Raw genomic sequence first — 21,846 nt, 5'->3', positions numbered from 1 at the left:
GGGAGATGCTGGTTGCCTCCTGTTCTCACCAGCTGAGGGAAACTTGTCAGAAGAAGTTAAACTTTTCACATGATTCTGCCTTCTGTGTGACAGATGAATAAACAAACTGCACGTCAGTAAACCAGAGGTGGTTTTGTCATTGCTTTGTCACACTGGCCGGGTAATTGCAAACACGTTTTCTACTCTTACATGTGCCATGTGGGGGAAAGCAGGATTTCTCCATGAAAAGGGATTCCAAGAGGCAGCTTCTAGGGCAACACCCCAGTCCTGTCTTGCCTCTCTGTCCTCACCTAGTTCCTGACAAATCTACTGGGAATTCAAACCATGCACACTGAAGGAATTTCTGTTAATTCCTCCACAGTGTAGACTTCTATCTCTGAAGGCAACAAGACTCTTTCTACAGGTAGTTGGGAGAAAGAAACACATCTTAAGGTACTCAGCTGAGCTAAGTATGGTATATTGTTTTCAGTTAAAAAAAAATATCTGTGTGGTTTTTGGTCAGGGATTTTTTAATGTTGTTTTGGATTGTTTGGGGTTTTTTTTCTCCATAGTCTCCCATGTCTACACCTGGGCATGTGTAGTGTAAATCTCTACCTCTGAGCCTGACATTCAAGGCTCCCTTTATAGTCTATGGCACAGTCTTGTGTTAAGTAGCTGTCAATCTTTTTAATCTGGAGAACAGGGCTCTTATCTCCATTGACTTTATTGACCGTGTCTCCATTGATTATAGTGGGAGTCTTAATCAGGAGCTCGAGGTCAGTGCCTCCACTGTGGGTATGTAAAGTTGGAGAGCTGGATTTCTGGCAGTTCAATTTGCCTGATCAATTCAAACAAAGATATCCACCGTGCAAACATCTCAAATTGATGTTAAGAGGGATCCCACTTACATGTCAATACCACCAGTCCTGAACCACCATCTGCCTAATTTATCCCTCCTTCTCTGAATGACACTTGATATCTGATGGGACAAAGTGGCAGCTCTGTTAACAGGTAAAGCTCCTTGTCTCTATTGCCAGTTTGGAGAAAAGGCCAAAAAAATGAAGGGCAGAACTTTATTGGATTGAATCGCCCACTGGAGAAACCCACTTCACAGTTTTAAGCAGACAGGGAGCAGAAGGAAATAAATTCCCTGCAAACACCCTTCCTGTATTTCACCCTTTGTCCCTCCAGAATTCATGGGTTCAGTGGCAGTGTCTGCACCCATGTGTGTTAGTAAGGAGCTTCTTGTGCAATGAAAACCTGGGTTATGTGATAAAAATCTCATTTCCATGCACACAAACTTTCAGAGGAACAGCAGAAAACTGTCTCCTTTCCACAGAGAGAATCCTGTTCCAGTGTGGGTTTGCAGACAGAGGTCCCTCTCAGGGGGTGAAATATTATTTTAATTCTGTGAGTGTGTCCCAGCCTTTCAGAATCAGTTCATTACTTTTTTATTACTGTAGGAGTGGAAAATGATCAGATTTGAGTCCTTTGGGACTGGGTCAAATAGTTAGGAAAATTATCAAGAGGTAACAAGTCAACCAATCAAAGCCCCATGCAGCATTTTTGATAGTGTACTTTAACACATGACAAAATTTCTCCTGTGTTTGGGTGGAAGTTTCCAACAAAAATATACTTTTATGGCACAAGCAATGAAATCTTGGAATTTATGGCTTGGGAAGGGCTTTGGTATGTACAGAGAGAACAAAAAAGAACACGAATAGGGCAAGTAAAATAACATGAGGTATATAGTCTATAAGCATCAGATGAGAAAATGAAGGATCTAAATTAAATAGTCTTGAAGAAAGTATCAATAGAGACATGATTATATGTCTATAAATATTTTCAAGGTGAAATTACAAAAGACCAGGTGAATTACTCACAGAGTTAAATGATAGAAGCCAGGATAGCCTGATGGTAGGAAAGAAACATGTAGGTTAAGTGCTAAACCTAATAAAGAACATTTGTGTGGATGGTTAAACCCCCATCAGTTTGCAAAGTCAATAGCACAGTTAAAACAGAAGTAAAATAAATAATAATGATAGTGCCATAAAAATATGTGGTAGAAATTATCTGAATGTTTATCTGTGGCCTCTCCTGCCTCTGACACAGTTAAGACATTGTCCTGAGATTAACTGGAAAAATGGGCAGATTATGGACAATTTTGTTACATGTCACGTTCCAGAGGCGCTGAGCTGAAAACCTTTCAGCATTTTTTTTTATCTTAATCCTTTTGCTGAATGCTTTATTTTGGAAACAGTTTAGGCAGCTTTTCAATCCTCATGAAAGCCTGTATGCTAATGGGGTGGTGTGGGACTGAATGAGGAAAGGTTAACATCTCTGTGAGTGTATATCACATAGACAGAACAGAACACCTGAGGATAATAAACCTGCTCTGCATCGCTTCCCTTCCTGAAACTTCCTATTTCTTGTCACCATTTGGAAGGTTAAATTCACTTCATCCTGCCCTGTAAAGAACTCAAACAGGATAAATTAGCAAACTGCCAAATTCTCCCTATTTCATTCTCCCTGGACAAACTCAGAGTAAGATTTTGTTCCCTTTAGCAATGTTTACACTTCTTATTTTCATTATTTCCCTTTGCAGGCACTTTGGTTTCAAATACACCTCTGTGTCCTAATTTCCCTAATAGTGTTAGTTTCTCTTCCCTGAGACATTGCCTAGATCTGTAATAACTCTATCGCTATTCTTGAGGAAGAATATAATTTTCTTTCTGCTGTTCTTGTGTTTTTCTCTAAACCAGTAAATGTTCTGACTTGATTTGACTTGAAATTCAAGTTGTCACTCTTCATTTTTCTGGAGATTGAAGCTCACATCCTCTGAATAAGGCTGTCTGTCCTCTTGCCCATGTCAGTCCTTGCTGTCAGAGCACACAGAAATCAGGGCAAGCATTTCCTTCCCTTCAGTTAAACTTGTATTTTAAGGTTGTTTTACAGGTCGGGACATTAGACAGAGTTGGGTGGGAATTATCACGGGCCAGGAGAAAGAACCATCAACCCCTCCTGTGTGGACAGGTGGGCACTGGGAAAGTTCTACTGTTGTTCTGGGGCTTTAGAGGGAGCACTTAGAGGGACAGAAGCCATTTCACCAATTTAATTGAAAATGTGATCTCTGTTTCTCTGAATGTATCTAGTTAGGAACAAATGCTACAGAACCTTTTAATTGTAAAAGTTTTTGTCTAAATGGGCTCTGCTGGGCAGTGCTCTTCCATAATTGTACACTTAAAAAGACAACACTGTAACCAAATCCAAATTTCCAAGTGTCTTTATTTCATCCCAGTATTGCCACTTGGATGATCATGTCCCTTGAGCTGATGCTTGGAGAAAAAAAAAAAAAAAAAAAAAAAAAAGATCGGTTTGAAGCATGGGGAGATTATAACAGGAAATCAGTTCTGTGTCCCTCCAACATGAGAAGGTCATGGATCATTTGTAGTGAGTCCCAAGGAGGCCATGAAGATGTTCAGGAAGCTGGAGCACCTTTGCTGTGGGAGAGCCAGGCTGGGAGAGCTGGGGGTGTCCAGCCTGGAGAAAAGAAGGATCCAGGGAGACCTTAGAGCCCCTTCTACTTCCTAAAGAGACTCCAAAAGAGCTGGAGAGAGACTTTGGACAAGGACCTGAAGTGCCAGGAAATGGGCAAATGACCTCAAACTGAAGTAGGGGAGATTTAGATTGGATATTAGAAAGAAATTATTTAATATGAGGCTGGTGAGGCCCTGGCACAGGTTGCCCAGAGAAGCTGTGGTTGCCCCATCCCTGGAGTTTTCCAGGCCAGGTTGGACAGAGCTTGGAGCAACCTGTTCTAGTGGAAGATGTCCCTGCCCATGGCAGGGGTTGAAGTGAAATTATCTTTAAGGTCCCTTTCAACCCAAACCTTACTCTGGTTCTGTGATTATTGAAAATGAGGCTTTTTTGTGGATGGTGCCAAAAGCTGTGGTGGCATGATGAGGTATTGTCCCATCCTGCTCCTCAAAGCTCAGCTCCTACTTTTCTCTTTCTCTCCCTCAAAGGGGGCACCTGACTCTCACATGGAGGCAGGAATTTTGTCCTGTGTCCCCAGCCCCTTTCCCATCAACTGACCACCCACCCCTCCAAGGCTCTTGCAGATGTGTGGTGACAAGATTCCTCTGATTTTTGTCCTAATTTGGGGTCAGGCTTTTGGGCAGTAACAGGAGCATCCTGGCAGTACAGGGGCTGTAAAATGGGCTGATATTTTTTTAAAGAGTCGCTAAATGAGAGTGATTCTTAATATCAGGCTCTGGACATTTGCTTGGACACTGAACAGTCCACTGAAACTCTGCCAAAGGCCAGGAACAGAGAGATTAAAAAATTGTTGCCAATGGAGTTTTGTGGGAGTCAAAAATGTTTCTAAAAATAAAACTGGCTGAGCAGTCCAAAAACAAAATGCAAAATACAAAAGCGGTCTATTTTTTTTGAAAGAAAGGGACGTATTTTTATTTCCAGCATCTTTCTGCTTTTCCACTGCTCCAGAGTGGCACTGTGCCTGTGCTAGGGGTTGTCTCTGCTGCAGGAAATCAAGCTGAATTTGTTTCTTGACTCTGTGAGAACCCAGGAAAAAAATGACCCCTCACTATTTTAAATTTTTTGGTACTAGATGGGTGTTAATGGATGAGCCAGTGACTCATTCTCCCTCTTGTTTGCCTTTCTAGCAGGAACCTGCTCACCAGCTGTGCAGCACATATGTTGGGAGGCAGAGACAACACGATATTTTCTAGAAAATCTTGATGTGCCTGTGAGCTCTCTCAAGCATGGGCCCTTTTCACAAATGCTGGGGGTTTCAGCTGCTCAGCAAGGGAGCTGCGAGCAGGGGGTCTCTGCCTTGCATCCAGGAACAAAGCAGAGCTCAGCTCTCAGACAGCACTGCCAGCCAAAACGTGGTGCCAGCAGAGATGTGCAGAGACAGAGAATGTAACACAGACAGCTAGGGAAGGGCAGGAACAGCTTGAGGAATGTGCTGTGATGCTATAAAAACACCGGTGAATGCTCTCCTTCCTGACAGCCTCAAAGCAATGTTTATCCACTTGCTCTGTGTGCATGGAGATGCCACCTGAAGGTGGTGGCAGCCCAGGCAGGTGGCTTTGGGAAGGATGGGTGCAGTCAGGCTGAAGTCATTCAGTGAAATGGGTTTGAAAAGCAGAGCATGTGGGGTTACAGAGAGGGGAGATGTGTGTCTCTCATCACTGATGTTGTTTTGTTTCGCTCACATCACTGTGGGAACGTCTATTTGCATGGTTGCAAATCAAGAGGAAAAAAAAAGAAGGGTAAGGACTGGAAATAGGAACAGAACAAGCTGTTTCCTTCAATCAGACAGGGTGAAAGCACGTGGCAAAACGTACCCCTCATGATCAAATGAAGTTTGACCTAGAAGCTGATGATCTCCATGAGCAAAATATGAGTGTCAGCCCCACCGTCTAAGCCTGGTAGGAAGGGCATTCCTCCTGAATTTGGTCTTCACTGTGGGGAGAAAATGTGCTGTGCTTCTTAAAAGCACATCAGTTATCAGAGAGCTAAACCTCGGGCCCCTGGCTTATTTTCTTTTTCTTCATCTACCACAGACAGGTCATTTAATTCTCCCACCCTGAGTACAGTAAGATCGACTCTGAACTCAAGCAGCCCTGGGTGATGAGGTCAGGATTGCTTAGAATGAATTTGGTGAAGTAATAAAGTCTTGAAGGCAAGCTAAAGAAGAGGAAAACAGTAGGAGGTATGAACTAGGTACTCTGTTACTAAGTCTCTTCCAGTTCCAGGAAACTGAAAAGATTTTCTCAGTCCTCATCACTGAAGAGACCTGAATGAGTAAATTTAAAAATGCTGAAAAGCAAACTAGCAAAATACTTTCTGTTAATACATTTTCCCTAAAATTAGTAATTACTTGCAGATTATGTAGTAGGAAACTGATGGAAAGGGTGGTTTTCTTACTCAATTTCACATTCGTTTCATTCAAAAGTAAACACCTTGATCAACAGTGAAGACAGAAACACATGAAGGATTCTAGTTAATTTAAATAAAAATGCACTTCAGCCCTTCCCTTTATGCTGATTTTCCCATCCTGGTTTTTCTCATGCTACATTGGTGCAGAGTAATCAAATTTGCATAAGTTGAAGAAAATGTTGAATCCATTTCTCTATTTGCCCATGTCAGTGATGTATGCAGGAAGGGCTCAATACATTTCACTTGAAAGTTGTCCTTGTTGTGGTAGTTTTAAATTTGGCCTTTTTTGAGTGAAAAGGAAGTGCAGGCAATGGTTAATTTGTGATTCCTTGTGATGCATTTCTTTCCCAGCTGTTGTGGGAAGCTCCTCTCCTAAAACAACAGAGCTCAGATTACCAAGCACTGCTGTGATCTTCCGTGTGAAAGATAATGCAAAATTGTAATATCACTATTTCTCCCCTCTAAAAGATTTAGAAGTCCCAGGCTGCTTGTTCTGTGCCTGCCTGAGGCCTTTCTACCTGTAATTGCTTTGGGCTTTTGCTTGGCATGGCACAGCTCTAAATTTCATTGAGCCTGCAAGGTTAGTTGTTTTGGAAGGATGGTTTGAGAGAGATCATCTAATCCGATTTATCTGCCAGCCTTAACCTGGCTGTATCTGGGAGATAGTCGGGCCAAACTGGCTGCCCTGTGTCATTTTTGTCCCAGGCAGCTTTGCAGTGCCAACCTGCAATTAAAAATGTGTCAGGCAGAGTAACTCCAGCACTGTGGCCCTCCCTGCACGGTGTTTTATTGATCTCTAATGCAGACACTCCAGCCTCATTATTCTACACGCAATAAAATGTGAATCTCTGAGCCTGGATGCTGCTGAGAATAGGAGATCCTCATAAAGGCTGTTTATGTGTCTATATGTACTATAAAGCAAGAGATAAACATCTCTGCATTTACATTTGGTTTGAAAGCCAGAGCCAAACGTTACCCAAGGAGAGGTGAGAATTTGCAGGAGCTGTGGGAGGTGTAGTGGTTGCTGCTGGAGCTGGCCATATCCCTGCTAGAGGTGCAGGAAGCTTCTGGAGATTGGGGAAGATAGAGCAACTTTCCTTGGTTTGCTCCCTGAGTCATATAAAAGCTCTGAAATGCTCTTTTTTCATGGTTCCAGAAGATTTCCTTGGAACTGCCTGCAGTCTGTAGAACAAAATTAGCTCAGACAAGTGAGGCTGGTTTTACCTGTGCTCCTATAAACTGGGAGATAACAAGGAATTTGTGAATGGTGCTGTGCATATCAAAGGCATCTCCATGGCCTTACAGCCCCGAGATGCTCCAGATGCTTGAAATGTGCACGTGAATTGAGTAGTGGTCAGAGGAAAAGGAACTTGTTCTCCTTGTTATTCTCCAGAATTAGTTTTTCAGTCCAGGAGGGGGGACAGCTGGCTCAAGCTGAACTTGCTGCCAACCAGGATGCCCAGATCCCTTTCCGAGGGCTGTTTTCCAGCCTCTTGCTCCCCTTCCCCACTCTGACAACAGCTCTGCCACATCCATCCCGAGATACTGTGTTTGTATCATCTTCCCAAACTTTCACACACAGAAATTAAACCCTCCTCCCCAGGACACAAGCCTGGTGGAGTTTGGAGTGGAAGGAGGTGATGTGGAAATGGGTTTATGTTGTCTCATTCCAGGCTTAATCAAGTTCCCTTCTCAACTGTTTTCATGCTGAGGTTGAAAGTAGAATTTGTGAGTGTCTTCCTCAGCCCTTCATTCTCCTGTCCCTGTGGTGTCACTCACCTGGTGGGCAGTCTGTAAATCCAGCTTAAATAAATTTTGGTTATTTACATCAACTCTAACAGTTATTTTTGACAAGATTGTGAGATGCCCATCTTATTTCTCACCTTTATTATCCGTCTTGTACTAACCTGAAGGGATTAACTCCCTGGAGGGAGTTGTATAATTTTTGTCCTCTGTTGTATAATTTTTGTCTATATCTTCAGGTTTTGGGGAGGATTGGAGAGGAAATTTTCCTTTGGAATCACTAAACATTTCTCTGGCGCTAAAAGACACTTCTCATCCGTCTCCAGTCAATATTTCATGCCCTGAATTTATGGTAAGGGAACAGTCTTGTAAGTGGCAATCAGGAATGTCATCATTGAAGTTAGTGATGTAAAAAAAAAGCTGCAGGGCGGGGAGGTTCCAGGACACTCTCACTGCTACAGGAGACACCCAAATCTCTGCAGATGGACTGTGAGGGCTGCCTGGTGGTATGTTAGCTGTAGTTCCCATCGGATTTCTTCTTCTCTGTGGAATAAAGACCATATGGGAGCCAGAAGAGAGGTCATTTCAATCCCTTGCTCGGTGATTTTGTGTGACAAGAGTTGTCAAATTTGTGGTGTTCTGTCCTTTCTGATAGACAAATGGGGAGTGAGGCAGGACCAAGGTTGGGAGGGGGTTGTTTTCGGAGGGGTCTCAGACATGCAACTTCTGAGGCAAAGATTTTACTGCTGATAAAGTACAGGCACTGACAGAAGCTGTCACCATCCAGATAAAACCTTTTTTTTCCTTTTTTTTTTTTTCCCTATCAGCAGCTGCATATAGCATCTCCCCATTGGTAGAACAAATCTGATAAAAAAATGTAGTTGTAAGCAGCAACGATTTTATCCTGGTGAAAAGATTTTATCCAACAAGAAAAAATGTTGTGCCTGGGCATAATTTTTCAGATATGATGAACAACAGTGTGGTATGACCCTCAGTCCTAAGGATTTCGTTTTAAAAGAACTACTGAGCATAGCAGATATACTCAACTTTTTCCTCTGCTATAATTTTTTTTTTTACATTGGCAGAGTTCAGTTTATAGATACATCTTGACAAAAATCTGCCAGAGGCAAATTTCAACAAAAGAACAACTTCAAAACACATCCAATTAACAATTTATGAAAGGAAATACGACAGAAAATTACACAGAGATTCACAGGGCATAAAATTTGGCACTAAATCAAATTTATTGTGGAAATGCCTGTACAGGGAGTTATGGCCCCTTCTAGTGCAGTGTCAAAGGGAACTTTATCTGTGGAGGCTCAGCGAGTGCCCTCCATCTGATCTTTTCTTGCTATAAATAAAATGTTTTGTCAGACATGGCAATGAACATAACTCAGAGGGGAATGAAGAGCACTGATAAGACCAGCTATATGCAGCTTTCAATCAGAAGCATTAGAAGTGATTAGATTTCTTCAGAGTTTCAGATTTAAGATTTTTTCACTTTATCACAGAAATGAGGGGCTCAGTACCATGGACAGCATGCACACACACGAAAAAATCACTTTTATTTGTTAGCACAGCATACAGACCCTGGTAGCAGGTCGTGGTGAATGTATTTAACATTATTATGGAGCCATCTTTATGTCTGGAAGGAAATATCAGTCCCTCTGCATCCTGTTGTTTTACTGATTTACTCATTCAGCAGCTGTGGTTGGATTTTTTTTTTTTTTTTTTTTTTTGACGATGTTAAGGATGGAAACACATGTAATTGCCTTCAGCAGCTCTGAAATTAACTTAGGTCACTACTTTGTTTAGAGAAAAAGATCTGTCTAGACCTTTACCTATTTAAACACAAGGGTAGCTGGTTTTCTTCTAAAAGATGACCGAGCAGCAGCCCTTGCATTGTGTTTTGTCAGTAATTTGCAGGGTTATTTACAGATACCAGGCCCAGCAAGTGAGGATGACAAATAAAATTGACACAGGTCAAGTTAAAGCATATTTATGGTACAGCTGTGTTATTCCATGGGCTAACCTAATCTGAAGAGCTGGTTGCTGCCTCTCCTGTTATCCCTGTGCTCCCACATCAGAACAGGAAACATTTGGTCACTTGTATATTTGTCGTCTTCCACTGAAATTCAGACCTGCATAGGACAAACGTGGCTTTGAGTGTCCATTCATGGGCATTGAGGTCCTTGCTGCAGCATCCTTGCTGTGACCAGAGCACACAAATTTCATCAGAACGCTTCTCCTGTGTCTCCATAAGGCAGATTCTTGGGATTTTCCAGCTCACTTGGCCATGTGCAGTTTGCCTCTGCTCATCTGAGCCCACTGGTGAGGATGAGAGGACACCTCTGTCACCAAATGAAGCATTAGAATACCCCAAGGGTTTTTTTCCAGAGTCCATTAATACACACTTTTGGCACTGAAACACTCTACCAGGAAAGCTAGTGTCCAAGGCACGTAATAATTAGTGAATAAAACACCCCGAGAGTATCTTAATCCTATTAAAATATGTCTTATAAAGTGTAAGTTAATCTTTAACCTAATTTTAAATGATGATTTTCTTCCTATAACGCACCCTTTCTCAGTAGATCCCTGGAAAGCAGAAGGTGAAACAAAGAAATTAATGTCAAATATTTTCATCTTCTGCTCATATTTGGAAAGATACTTGACTGTTTGATGCTGATTTTCCTATTTCCTTCTACTTCTTCCATCACCCCACTTCCTTCACCACGTTGTGTTACTTTCCTTGTCTCCAACAAGGTATGGTGATAATAATAATTAATTCATTTCATAAGACAAAGTCTAAGGCAAATGCAAAAATTATTTTGTTTCTAAATACAGGAATTGCATACTTTTTTAAAGAGTTAAAGCAGAGTTAGAGAGTTAAATAAACATATCCAGACTCAAATCCTCCCAGTCCTTCCAGTTTTCCAGTTCTGTGCCCTTCCATCTAAGCGCCCTGTGGCCTCACTTCCTGCTCACACTGTGGGAATTCAGGGGAATTAATACTTTTGAAGATGTAGCCACAGTAAGACAGCAAAGGCTTTCACTTTTCGGGCACTACTCCCAGTGTTTGGGCTTCAGATAAACCCAGATTCAGAGAACTGAACATCCCCCTGAGTACTTGCTTTCTCCTGTAGCTTTCAGAGGCTCTGGGGATGTTTAGGTCAAGGATGTGCTCTGGCCACTGCCATTTCTTCTTTCAACTTCAGAGCATCAGAAGCACTTGGTTTGCTTTTTTATTGTAACTTGTGGTTAAGAGCCAAAGCTCAGCTCAAGACCAAGCTAGAGGACCATGAACATTGTTTGAAGTGGAATCCTCATGCAGTTGTAAGGTTGGAGCCTTCAACGGCACCTCTTAGTTTAGAACTTGATCTCAGCCTACAAACCAACCTTGAGTTAGTTGATTCTCCAAGTCCAGTCAGGACTGAACCTGACACAGGCTCAGGACCTAAAGGCTGGGTGGAAAAGACCTTGTTAAACCTCTGCCCATACTTTTTGTGTAGATCCAGCCAGTTCTTGAACAAGGACCTGAATATAAGTGCAGCTCTCAAAACAGAAGAAAATGGTATCATGGGGCTTATAAAACAAGTTAGGGGTTTTTGAAAAAAAAAAAAAAAAAAAGGAGAGAAGCCTATTAAACAGGCAGATAGGCCATGGGTGGATGATTGTAAACTGAAAGAAGATATTAGATTAGATATTAGGAAGAATTTCTTTCCTCAGAGAGTGGTGAGGCACTGGAACAGGTTGCTCGGAGAAGCTGTGGCTGCCCCATCCCTGGAAGTGTTCCAGGCCAGGTTGAGATGATCTTTAAGGTCCTTTCAGCCCCAACCATTCTGTGATTCTATGACTGTGATCAGATGGGTCAGAAAAAACAGGTAAACTCCATAGAGTGAACACCACAAACCTGTGAGTTGCTCAAGCTGATCACTCTGCGTTCACATCGCTGCAGTGATTTCCCCTTTTTTAAGCTGTGCTGTTTATCTCATAAATGGAGAAGATTGAAATCTTTGTATTTTGAATGTTGCAATTTGGATCATAAAGTCTTTAATACAAATGAGTAGGATTTCTCTGTGCCTGAGAAAGTGTCTAATTCAGGAAGAATTTTCAGGGAAATTAAACAAGGTAAATTGTTATTTTTCAGCTGCACATCAACATTTTGTTCTGTCAGAGCTGTGGAAAATTGAAGTTGGTTACTGGGGCCTAAAAGTAGCTCAGGAGATCTGACTTCAGGTCCTGACATTTCCTTTGAGACTTGAAATGTTTCCTCTCATGTAATTTACTCTTCTCCTCTTCACCTTTCTGCCACTGTTTATGCCATCTCTTATATCAATATTTCCTTTCCCCACACTAAAGCTGTGTAAAACTGGAAAACATTTACACTTCCTTTGCTTTCTTTCCATTCTCCCATCTCAGCAGAGCCCTAAGGCCCCCTTCTCTGACCTGCCTGACGATGAGAAGATCTTTAACGGAGGCGATGGCATGTGGCAGAACCAGGGCCAGGACCAAGCCTTGCTCTCGGAAATCACAGAGGAGGATTTGGAAGCCATCCGCCAGCGGGAAGAGGCCATCCAGCAGATTGAGGTCAGTAACCTCCTCCCGGTTTTGTGAGCTGGAAGTGCAGAATCCTTGCATTGTGCCTTGCTCAACGTGAAGGAAATCCTGATTTACGTCACTGCCAGTACGGCGTCGCTAAAAGTGGGGGAGTTTACCAAGAATTTCTAAACATGGGAATCGGCGATAGAAGGAAAAGTTGGAAATCTGTATGATTTATAATGAAAATGACAAGAGTTAATTAATGCTGATGGCTGATGGTTGATGGCTGATGGCTCGATGGCTGATGGTCACCTGTGGTGAGGTGCTTTAATTGAGCTGAGTTCTGCAGCAAAACAACTTCAACAACTTCAACAACTGGAATTTGTCGCAGGCAAAAACCACTCAGCTTTACCATAAGAGAGAATAATAGCTAGAAAAAAGGAAATAACATGTTAACCTTTTCAAATTATTCAGTATTTTGTTGTAGCAAAGCATTTGGATGTTCTTGACGTAGTTAAAAGAGGACATACTATTTTTATTTCCCCCTTTTTTTTTTGAAAGCGCTGTAAAAATATGCGATAAAAAGAACAAAAAGAGGCCTGAATAAGTTAAACATCCCACATTTTTCTTTTTATACTTCCCTTTTTATGCTTTTGGGAAACTCTTGTTAGTTAAATTTAAGCGATAAATGGGTAAAACAAGAACATGTTAAACCTTCCTAATTTGTATGCTTTTACAGACCTAAACTCAAGATGAACCAAAAAAAGAGGGCTTCAGAATAATCAGAACATTTAATTAAGGGCTATACTTTGTCCTTTAATTGGATTGGGCTAATTTTATCAGGATAGATTTTGGGTTGCAGTACAGCAGGAATTGTGATTGAGTTAACAGTGCAAAAAGAGGACAAAAGTTCCTGCTGGGGGCTGGTGCTTTGAGATTGGGACCTCTGTTTGCAAACAGTGATGGTCACATATGACTCAGCTCTCCAAGTCAGAAATTCTCACAGTTTTACAGGAGCAGGTCGAGGTCAATGTTTGTCTAATTTCTGTTGCGGTTCACTGAGCAGAGATGAATGAGCTCTGTGGACTTGTGTCCATTACTAGGGGTGAAACTGTCAAAGAATATTCTCACACTGAGTATCTTTGGCTGTGAATTGTAATTTTGCACTTCAAGGGATCTCAGTGTATCCAGCAGGACAAACTGTAGGGAGCTTTGTTGCAAAGAAAATGCATGTTTTGGGGTGTTCCTGCACTTTGATGTTCAGGAGGGATGGTAGCAAATGTATTTCTGAGCTCACTGGAGATATGCAAGAAAAATCAAGAGTAGAAACTTGTGCTGTATTGTCTGGGATGACCCTGTTTGAGCAGGGATGTTGGACCAGATGACCCCACTGTGGTCCCTCAGCCATTCTGTGGTTCTGTCATTTTGTAATCCCTTTTGTTTGAAAAGTATATATACTGATATAGCCTGAACCTTTTTTAATTTGTCTTTACATTGCCCCTGTCCTCCCCAGGAAAAAGCCCCACATTTAATAGTTGCCCATTAAGCAGTGGGGAATGACAACCCCCAAGGCTGCCTCAAGCCCACCAGCTTTCTGAAGTCAAAAACTGTGTGTCAGTTGTGTGTCCTTGGAGAGATCTTTATTTATTTTGCTGGTTAAATCCCATTTCCGTGCCACAATCTGATGTCTCTGCACCAAGCTGCACAGGACGATGTGGACATGGTGGGGTAGTTGAGGGGAGTGAAGTGAACCCAGTCACAATCCTAAATAACTTAAAAAAAAAATAAAAAATCGACATTCATGTATTGTACAGGGTTTGTATCTGCTGATTTGATCCTGGATACCTTTCTGCCTAATATGAATTTACCTCTGAATAGCTTAGTTTATGCAATTAATGATTTACTCAGCTTAAGCAGTTAATGATGTTTAGGCTTTTGTTTCCTGAAAATTACCTGTTTTTTTCCCCATGTCCTCTATCCATTTTGCTTTGCTCTCAAAGATCCCTGTTCATTCTCTAACGAAGGCTGCATTCCACAAACATTATTTCAAATGTAGTTTAAACATTTCTCCTCAGGGAGAAAATATTTAGGACCAATGGTATTTTGCTTAACATCTCTTTTGAAAGAAATATAATGAAAATGAGTTTTTTTGGAGAGCATTGTTCCTCTCCCCAGCTGTATTTGAATAAGCAGATGGTGCTTTTAAATAATTTTCACTGTGTTTTGTTTTTCTGTTTGTTGACCCTCATGAGCATATTTCTTGTGAAAGGACTCGTCTTGCACATTAAAACTTCCCTGTTTTCAGTAGAAATTGTGGGTACACAGAGGATTCCTTGAGCTCACAGTCACCACAACAACTTTGTTCTGGGATATTTCCACAACCAATGAGTAGCCAAGAAGGTTAAAATGACACATTAATCTGTCAAACATAACTAATAAACCAAATTTATTGCCAATTTGATGTATAGCATTTGTTGTCCTTTGTTCTTTGGGGACCAGAATGAAGAACAGAGCTGTGCAGAACTTGTTTTTTGCAAGTAGATTGGTCTCATCAGGATTTCCATGTTGCTGCATATCCAGCACCAGAAACATGCAGATTTTGAGCAACACAGGAGACATTGAAAGAACATCACATCTTCTGATTACACACAACTTTAGAGAAGCTCATGGTGCTGGTTCCAGTCATGGTACTTTTTTTTAAGAGACACTGAATTTGCCCTTTTTGCAAGAAAAACTTTCTTCCTTGCTGAAGAAATAAGAAAATAAATTCTCTTCTCATCTTGAGTCCTGAAAGACAGATATAAAAATGTGCCTATAATAGACATTTTCTTAATCTTACAAACATCTTCCCACTTGTGTATTTTCCATATCTCCAAGATCTCTTCAGAGGTTTGGGTTAATGGGACATTGTTCTCTGTCAAGAACATCCCTCAAGGCACTTTGCAGTTCACAGTTTCCACCTAGACAGATAACAGCCAAGTCAAAAGTTCACCTGGCTGTTCATTTTATTTAAATGTGCTCCTTTTGCTATTGCTTGCAGATTAAAACCAGAGACGTCTGCAAGGGAGATGTCTCGCCAAAACCCTACACTTTGGATAAAGATCTTTATTGCTTGGAAATGTCAAAATCTGGTAGGACACAGCAGCCTTGACACAAGTGTTATTTCTTAAAATATTGCTTTGAACTGTTATATAAAACCTATTTTAACTTGAACTGTATTGGCAGTGAATAATAGATGCCATAACAGCTTTATATATAGCACTGTAAAATGTGCCATCAGAAATACATGAGCTGAACTGTAATGTGCATTGTCAGTGCTCAGTGCTGGCACAAGCTCTGTCATAGAAAATATATATATAATATATATAATTTACCACCCCATACCTTTCATTTGCACCTGTGGTCATCTGAAAAATGGGAGGAGATAAAAGTTTGAGAAGAAATGGATAAGCACTGAATGGGGAACTTCAGAGAATTTCAGCTGGTGACTGGAAAGACCTATAAAAAAATAGATTTTAAATGCTGTATTGATTCAGAAAGCCTCCTGTGATCCTCTCCATGCAGACAGCTTCCCCAGGGGTGATGAGAAAGGAAAGTGAGGGAAAACTCCCCCAAGATGGTCCACCAACCCTTTTCCCTTCTCACAGCAGTTTCCCACCCCATGCAGAGTGGGCATTCTCCTACCTTGGAGGGTGGGAGGTGTCACTTCCCATGGCACAGGGATTGGAACAAGATGATCTTTAAGGTCCTTTCCAACCCAAACCACTCTGTGATTCCATGATATCCTGAAGAAGCAAAACACATCCCAGGAACTGCATTTTACTTGATGCATCCCTTGGCAAAAAAGAAGGAGAGATGGGTAGGTTGTGGCAACAGGTGTGAGGAAAATGCTTTTATTTTTAGGAGAGGTTGTTCCCTCTGAGTTGTTGTTGAGGAATGTTGATGTTTATTCCCTATCTGTTTTGAAGAGAAGTGATAGATGCCAGCCTCCACGCCTGTCACTCAAGCCTTTGTAGGCAGACAGAAAATGAAGCACAATAAAAATAAAACAAAAGAAAGCCCCACAGAGTCTGGCAGAGCGTGTTTGTTAGTTCAAACATGTTCCTTGTTCCCTCATTACTACGTATCATTTCTTGCTGAGGGCTGTTTTCGGTAAAATCTCTCACTGATGGTTGCAGTTTAGAGGGTTTAGTGCAAGCTATTTTATACCTTTCATCAGCTTCAATAGTCCAGAGCTTTGACTTACGAGGGCTCTGCCTGTCTCTTCACAGAGGCTTTTTGACTCAGAGTAATGTATAAATAACACAAGATCATGACAAGCACCATCCGTGAACGATCTGGCGCGGTATGAGTGTCAAGCTCTCCTCATGACAGCATTGGGGACCCTAATTATCCTGAGCTGCAGAGCTGCCTGCCAGGTTGACATGGCCATCCCTGGGACTGGTATTGAGTTGTTCCCTAAAGAACCAGCTCCAGTATGCTGCCCAGTCTAATTTAAAATGACCCGAGCTGCAGGACTGCTACCATTTATTTCGGGAGACTATTTCACGGTCCAGCAGGCTTCGGTGTTGATGAAATGCTTCCCTCTGTTCTTGCTAAAGATCCCTTTCTCATTCTCGGCTTTTTACACCTAGTGAAACTCTGCTGGACCCTGCAAATAATTCTTCTTCCCCTTTGGCTTTTAAACTCTTCAAATGCTAGCAGTTATCCTCCTCTTCACAAGTTGGTCTCCCTGGCTTTTCAGTCACTTCAGCACTCTCTTCTCAATTATTTCCCATTTGTTAGTTCTTTGCTCCTGCAGCAGCAGACTGTATATAGGATTTTGGTGTTGTACCAGAGCTGAACAGAAGAAATGTGTAAAAAACCCCATGGATCCAATTCAGAGATTACAAATCCTGATGGAAAATTTCTAGATAATTTTTGCACTACTAAATTAAACTCATCAAAGACACTAGAATGTGCTCATTACAGTTTTTAATTGCTAAGCATATCCTGACACACTTTTGACCCAGATTAGCCAGTGCTTACCCAGTTATTGACACAGTTTGAGAGGTAATGTTTTCTAGAGGCAGTTTTGGTGCAGCCGCACTGTTCAGAAGGTAAGGGGGTTTAATGATGTGCATGCAATGAAAGTGCAGTTTCAGTGCCTGAGAACAGGCATTTCCTATGTCCTTGCGCAGCTGCAGCCCTATTGCTTTATGAGTTGATCACAAAAATTTCCTCTAGTCCTCACTGATATTTAGGGAAGAGGAAGAGCAAGGTGAATTAAGGGTGAATTTTGTGGGAAACTGCACAAGCCTGAGGGCGAAATGAGGTGTAGTGAAAATAGCAGCTGGCCTTGAAAATGTGGAGAAGCCTTAGCAAGTCTGGAGAACAAAGAGCAGCCTATCCCAGTGGAATCCTGCAGAGGCCATTTCCATTGAATATTGATTTGACTGTGCCTCCTTCCCCGTGCCCCTGTGGCCTCCAACACTCCGGCATTGCTATAAGGGACTTCCCTTCATGTCAAAACCACTCACGCTGGATCTGCACATCTTCAGCTTGTTGCTTTCAAACTGCCACTGCCATGCTAGGCACATCTGAAAAGTTCTATTTGTTTTAGATTCACGGGTTCTGTGAGCCTACAGAATATCCTGAGCTGGAAGGGACCCACAAGGATCACATAGTCCATCTCCTGGCCCTGCATGGGACACCCCAAGAATCCCACCATGTCCTTAAGAGCTTTTCCCAAAAAAAAGTTTGTTTTTTTTTTTTAACTCTGTCAGGCTGGTGCTGTGACCACTGACCTGGGGAGCTCTTCCAGTGCCCAACCACCCTCTGGGGGAAGAATCTTTTCCTAATATCCAACCTAAACCTCTCCTGACAGAGCTCCAGACTGCTCCCTCAGGTTCTATCACTAGAACAGCAAACACATCACGTGCTGTACTTCCTTCTCTTTCCATTTTCCCACTCTTTATTAAGCACTACTGTTATAAATATATCCATCCATTCTGTAATCCCCGTACATCCAGGAGAGACAAGAGATGAAATACCAGTGGATAATGCATTGTGAAGATTCTCTCATCATCTCCTTTCTGCTCACACATCACTTTTGCTATGACTGCATGCGAAAATCCAAACTTTTTCTTCTTGCCTGGCTAAAACTGTATTTCTTCCTCTCCTCATGGAAATGATTAGAGCTTGTATATTTTTGCAATCAGGGATACGTGTGCAGCCTTGGATATCCCTTCGCAAGACAGCAAGGTTTCAGGAATATATCACAAATCTTTTTTAGCCCTAGGCAATTTCTCATGTCTCAGGTGTAACCTTATGACTAAACTGTGTGTAGTGAAGTGTTTTTAACTAAATTGGAGCGGTTTCCACTGTGTGCTAGAGATAATTTTGCTTTTCTCACTTACATTCCCAGTGCCTTATCCAAAGCCTGTTAGTGTCAGGGAGTCTTGCCCTAAACTCTTTCCTTCATGCCCTATTCCTTCAGTGAGCTTGCATGAAGAAGGCAGTAATGAAAACCTGGATTCAGCAAATCCTTTATGTGTGTCTTAACAGCTTTGCTGAATAGAGATGGACTTTAGAACCTACTAAAAGTGAAGTATTTCCTCTGCAGAAGGAGAAAATAGTGCTGAAGTACACATAATTTGCTAACAATCTGAATTTTAGGAAGACACATCTGCATATTTATATCCACAGAAACTGAGCTGAGTTAAAGTCTCGTGTGTGACCTGTCAATGTTCATTGATAAGGCAGAGAGCTGGAAAGAGAGAGATCTCCAGTGCTGGTGGTGAAATATTGTTTAGCTTCTGCAAATCCTCCTGCTTAAGTGTTAATATTTCTTTGGTGAAAAGAATGTGTTACTTTCCTCCTCCATTTACTGCACTTTTGCCCAAGTTTTTGCCACCAGATGATGACTGTCTCAACAAAGGTAATACCTTGCCCCTATTTCTGTTAGCACAGACAGTACAAACATCAAATGCCTCATCCACACTGCAATTTTTTGTGGCTGTGATTTGCTGCCTCAAAGGGGAATTTCCCTCTCACCTATCAGGTTAGAGTGGTTCGCTCTCTAGTTCTCTGATGCTAATTAATAACAATCTGCATCAATAGCCCATCAACCAGCTGAGATCCTCTAGCAGTGCTCAAAAGTGCTGTCCCAGCAGGTTTGACTTCTTACCTTCCTGAATTGAGTGCTGTGCTTTCTTTTTCAATTATTTTGGGTAGGAAAATCAGAATTTTCCCCAGTCAAGATGGAGGGAATAACAGCAGGTGAATCTTAAGTCATGGAAATACAAAAGTTCCTGTTGGCAAAGCCCTGAAGCATCTCAAGAACCCACTGGAGAGTGAGTCAGCCCTCCCTCATTAGAGCTCAGCAGAGAGGGAAGTGAACCAAGGATATTGAAAAGACCCCACAGAGGTAACAAGGGAAGAGATGACTGAGAAGGACAATGAAATCCACATTTCACAGCCAGTCCAGTTCCCATTCCCTCCTATTTACCACAAGGTGCCTGGTCCTTTATAAATTATCCTTGACAGGAATATTCTCCCACATCCTCACAGAAATTAGACTGAAAATCACATTCTTAACATTGTTAACAATGAATGTCAAATTTTAGAGGCTGATGACAAAGACAGTATTAGTTTATGCCCTCTGCACTATGCAGGCTCATTTAATTCAGGTGTTCTTTGATATTTTTAATTGCTCCTTTATGAAAGAGGATGTTACAGAACTATCCCCACCATCCTGTTCACCATTTATCTACCCAGAGTGTCTCCTCTGGTTGTCATTTCCTTCTCTGAACTGAAGTCACCTCTTCCCATCTGTATTGAGGCTCTCAGATGACTCACTTGAGGCAGAAAGACTATTAAGACTCACCTAGGAACTATGGAAAATTGCAAATTTTAGTGTTATAAAATATTTCCTTCAGTGCAAATTTTTAGCTAGACCCCTGAGCAACCTGCTCTGACCTCAGAGTTGGTCCTGCTGTGAGTGAGAGGCTGCACTTGAGCTCTCCTGTCGCCTGAATTATCCTGTGATCTCATGATCCCATTATCTCTCCACCTCTTTTGACTGCACCACTGAGGGCTACCAAAAATTCATGTGTTAATCTTGCTTCAATCTAAAGACAAAACATCTCCATTTCCCTGTCTGTGTGAGCTCCTGAGTCAGCCTCCTTCTCCCTCTTCTTCCATCTATTGTCACCACAGGCAGGAGTTCATGATTTGCTCCTCTGTTCATACCACATTTGCCATTGATTTGGGGAAATAGTTAGAATATTTTACCCATCAGAAAGGTGGGTGTCCGTGGAAGAGAAGTCCTCTGAGGTGACCCTGTGCCTACCCAGTGGGTTTGTGTGCCATCTGGGTTTGCTCACAGAAGCTGTGGCTGCCCCATCCCCAGAAGTGTCCAAGGCCAGGTTGGATGGGGATTGGGGCACCCTGGTCCAGTGGAAGGTGTCCCTGCCCATGGCAGGGGTTTGAAACAAGATGATCTTTAAGGTCCCTTCCAACCCAAACCATTCTGTGATTCTGTGATTTTGATACAGAGATAGAACCAGAGTCACATTTCAGAAGAATTCATATCTCTCTTGTCCAGCAACAACTGGAATACAAATGTGGTTTGCTCATGTTGGCGTCAAAATCTGCATTTTTTGAAAATGTGGACTCTTATTGATATAAAGACAAAAGTTGAAATATCTTCTAATGTAAGGCTAAGGTATTGCTGTTGAAGGGCATGTGGTAGAAGGATTTTAGATCCAAGATCAACACATGTCCAGACAGTTTTTTGTAATTTTACTCTTAACACCTTCTACTAAGCTGTTGGGACTAAAAGGATTCTTCTGGATCACTCAAAGTGTTCCTGTGAATGTCTAAGACTTTCTCCTTTCCAGGTTTTAAACTGTTCCATGGCTTTAAACTGTTCCATGGCTTTAAACTGAAAGGGAACAGGTTTAGATCAGGTATTAGGAAAAATCCCTTCCCTATGAGGGTGGGGAGGCCCTGGCACAGGGTGCTCAGAGAAGCTGTGGCTGCTCCATCTCTGGAAATGTCCAAGGTCAGGTGGGATGGGGCTTGGAGCAACCTGGGATAGTGGAAGCTGTCCCTGCCACTATGGCAGGGGGGTCAAAACAAGATGAACTTTAAGGTCTTTTACAACCAAAACTATTCCATGATTCTCTGCTGTACCTACAGCAACATCTGCTTATTTTTAACTCTGCCTTTGGAGCTGCTGATTTTTGGAACAAATGTTCCTGAGTTTCATCTTTCCTTGTCAGTTCTCCCACGAGGGATAAAAGCTGCCACAGATTTCTCACCATGCTCCTATTCCCACTTCACAGCTGGAGAAACTGAGACATTATGGATTGTTTTTCTGCCAGTGGAACTCCATAGAAATGTAAATGCCTTGCTTAAGACCTGGGAAAGAGTCAGGATCAGTGCCAGGATTAAAATGCTGCTTGTTCTGTACTTCCATACCCAATTCTCTTCAGACTGTGCTGGGATGAGAGATCCAAATACAAGATCTGGCATATTTAGCTTCTAATTTTTCTCCCTGTTTGAATTGTGAGGCAGAAGGAACGTGCTCCTGTTCAGGAAACACACTGACATCCACTCAGCTTAGATGAAGCT

At 41.9% G+C, this 21,846-nt stretch overlaps 1 protein-coding gene across 16 annotated transcripts in view; it reads left to right on the top strand.

Moving 5' to 3' along the window:
- TSNARE1 (t-SNARE domain containing 1) overlaps positions 1 to 21,846 on the top strand; it is a 452,764-nt gene that overhangs the window by 227,946 nt on the left and 202,972 nt on the right. For 15 of the 16 annotated variants that reach the window (XR_008436580.1, XM_053974698.1, XM_053974688.1 and 12 more), the window contains one exon: positions 12,109 to 12,276. Coding sequence is in view for 15 of the 16 variants with exons in the window: in XM_053974698.1 (XP_053830673.1) it covers positions 12,109 to 12,276 (168 nt within the window). In the remaining variant the exon portion in view is untranslated. The remainder of the gene's footprint in view (positions 1 to 12,108; positions 12,277 to 21,846) is intronic. The other variant, XM_053974741.1, reaches the window with a different exon arrangement.

This window comes from Vidua macroura, chromosome 1, assembly GCF_024509145.1.
Source record: "Vidua macroura isolate BioBank_ID:100142 chromosome 1, ASM2450914v1, whole genome shotgun sequence".
Lineage (NCBI taxonomy): Eukaryota > Metazoa > Chordata > Aves > Passeriformes > Viduidae > Vidua > Vidua macroura.
The sequence above is the reverse complement of the archived record's forward strand: the minus strand, read 5'-3'. Positions and strand labels throughout refer to the sequence as shown.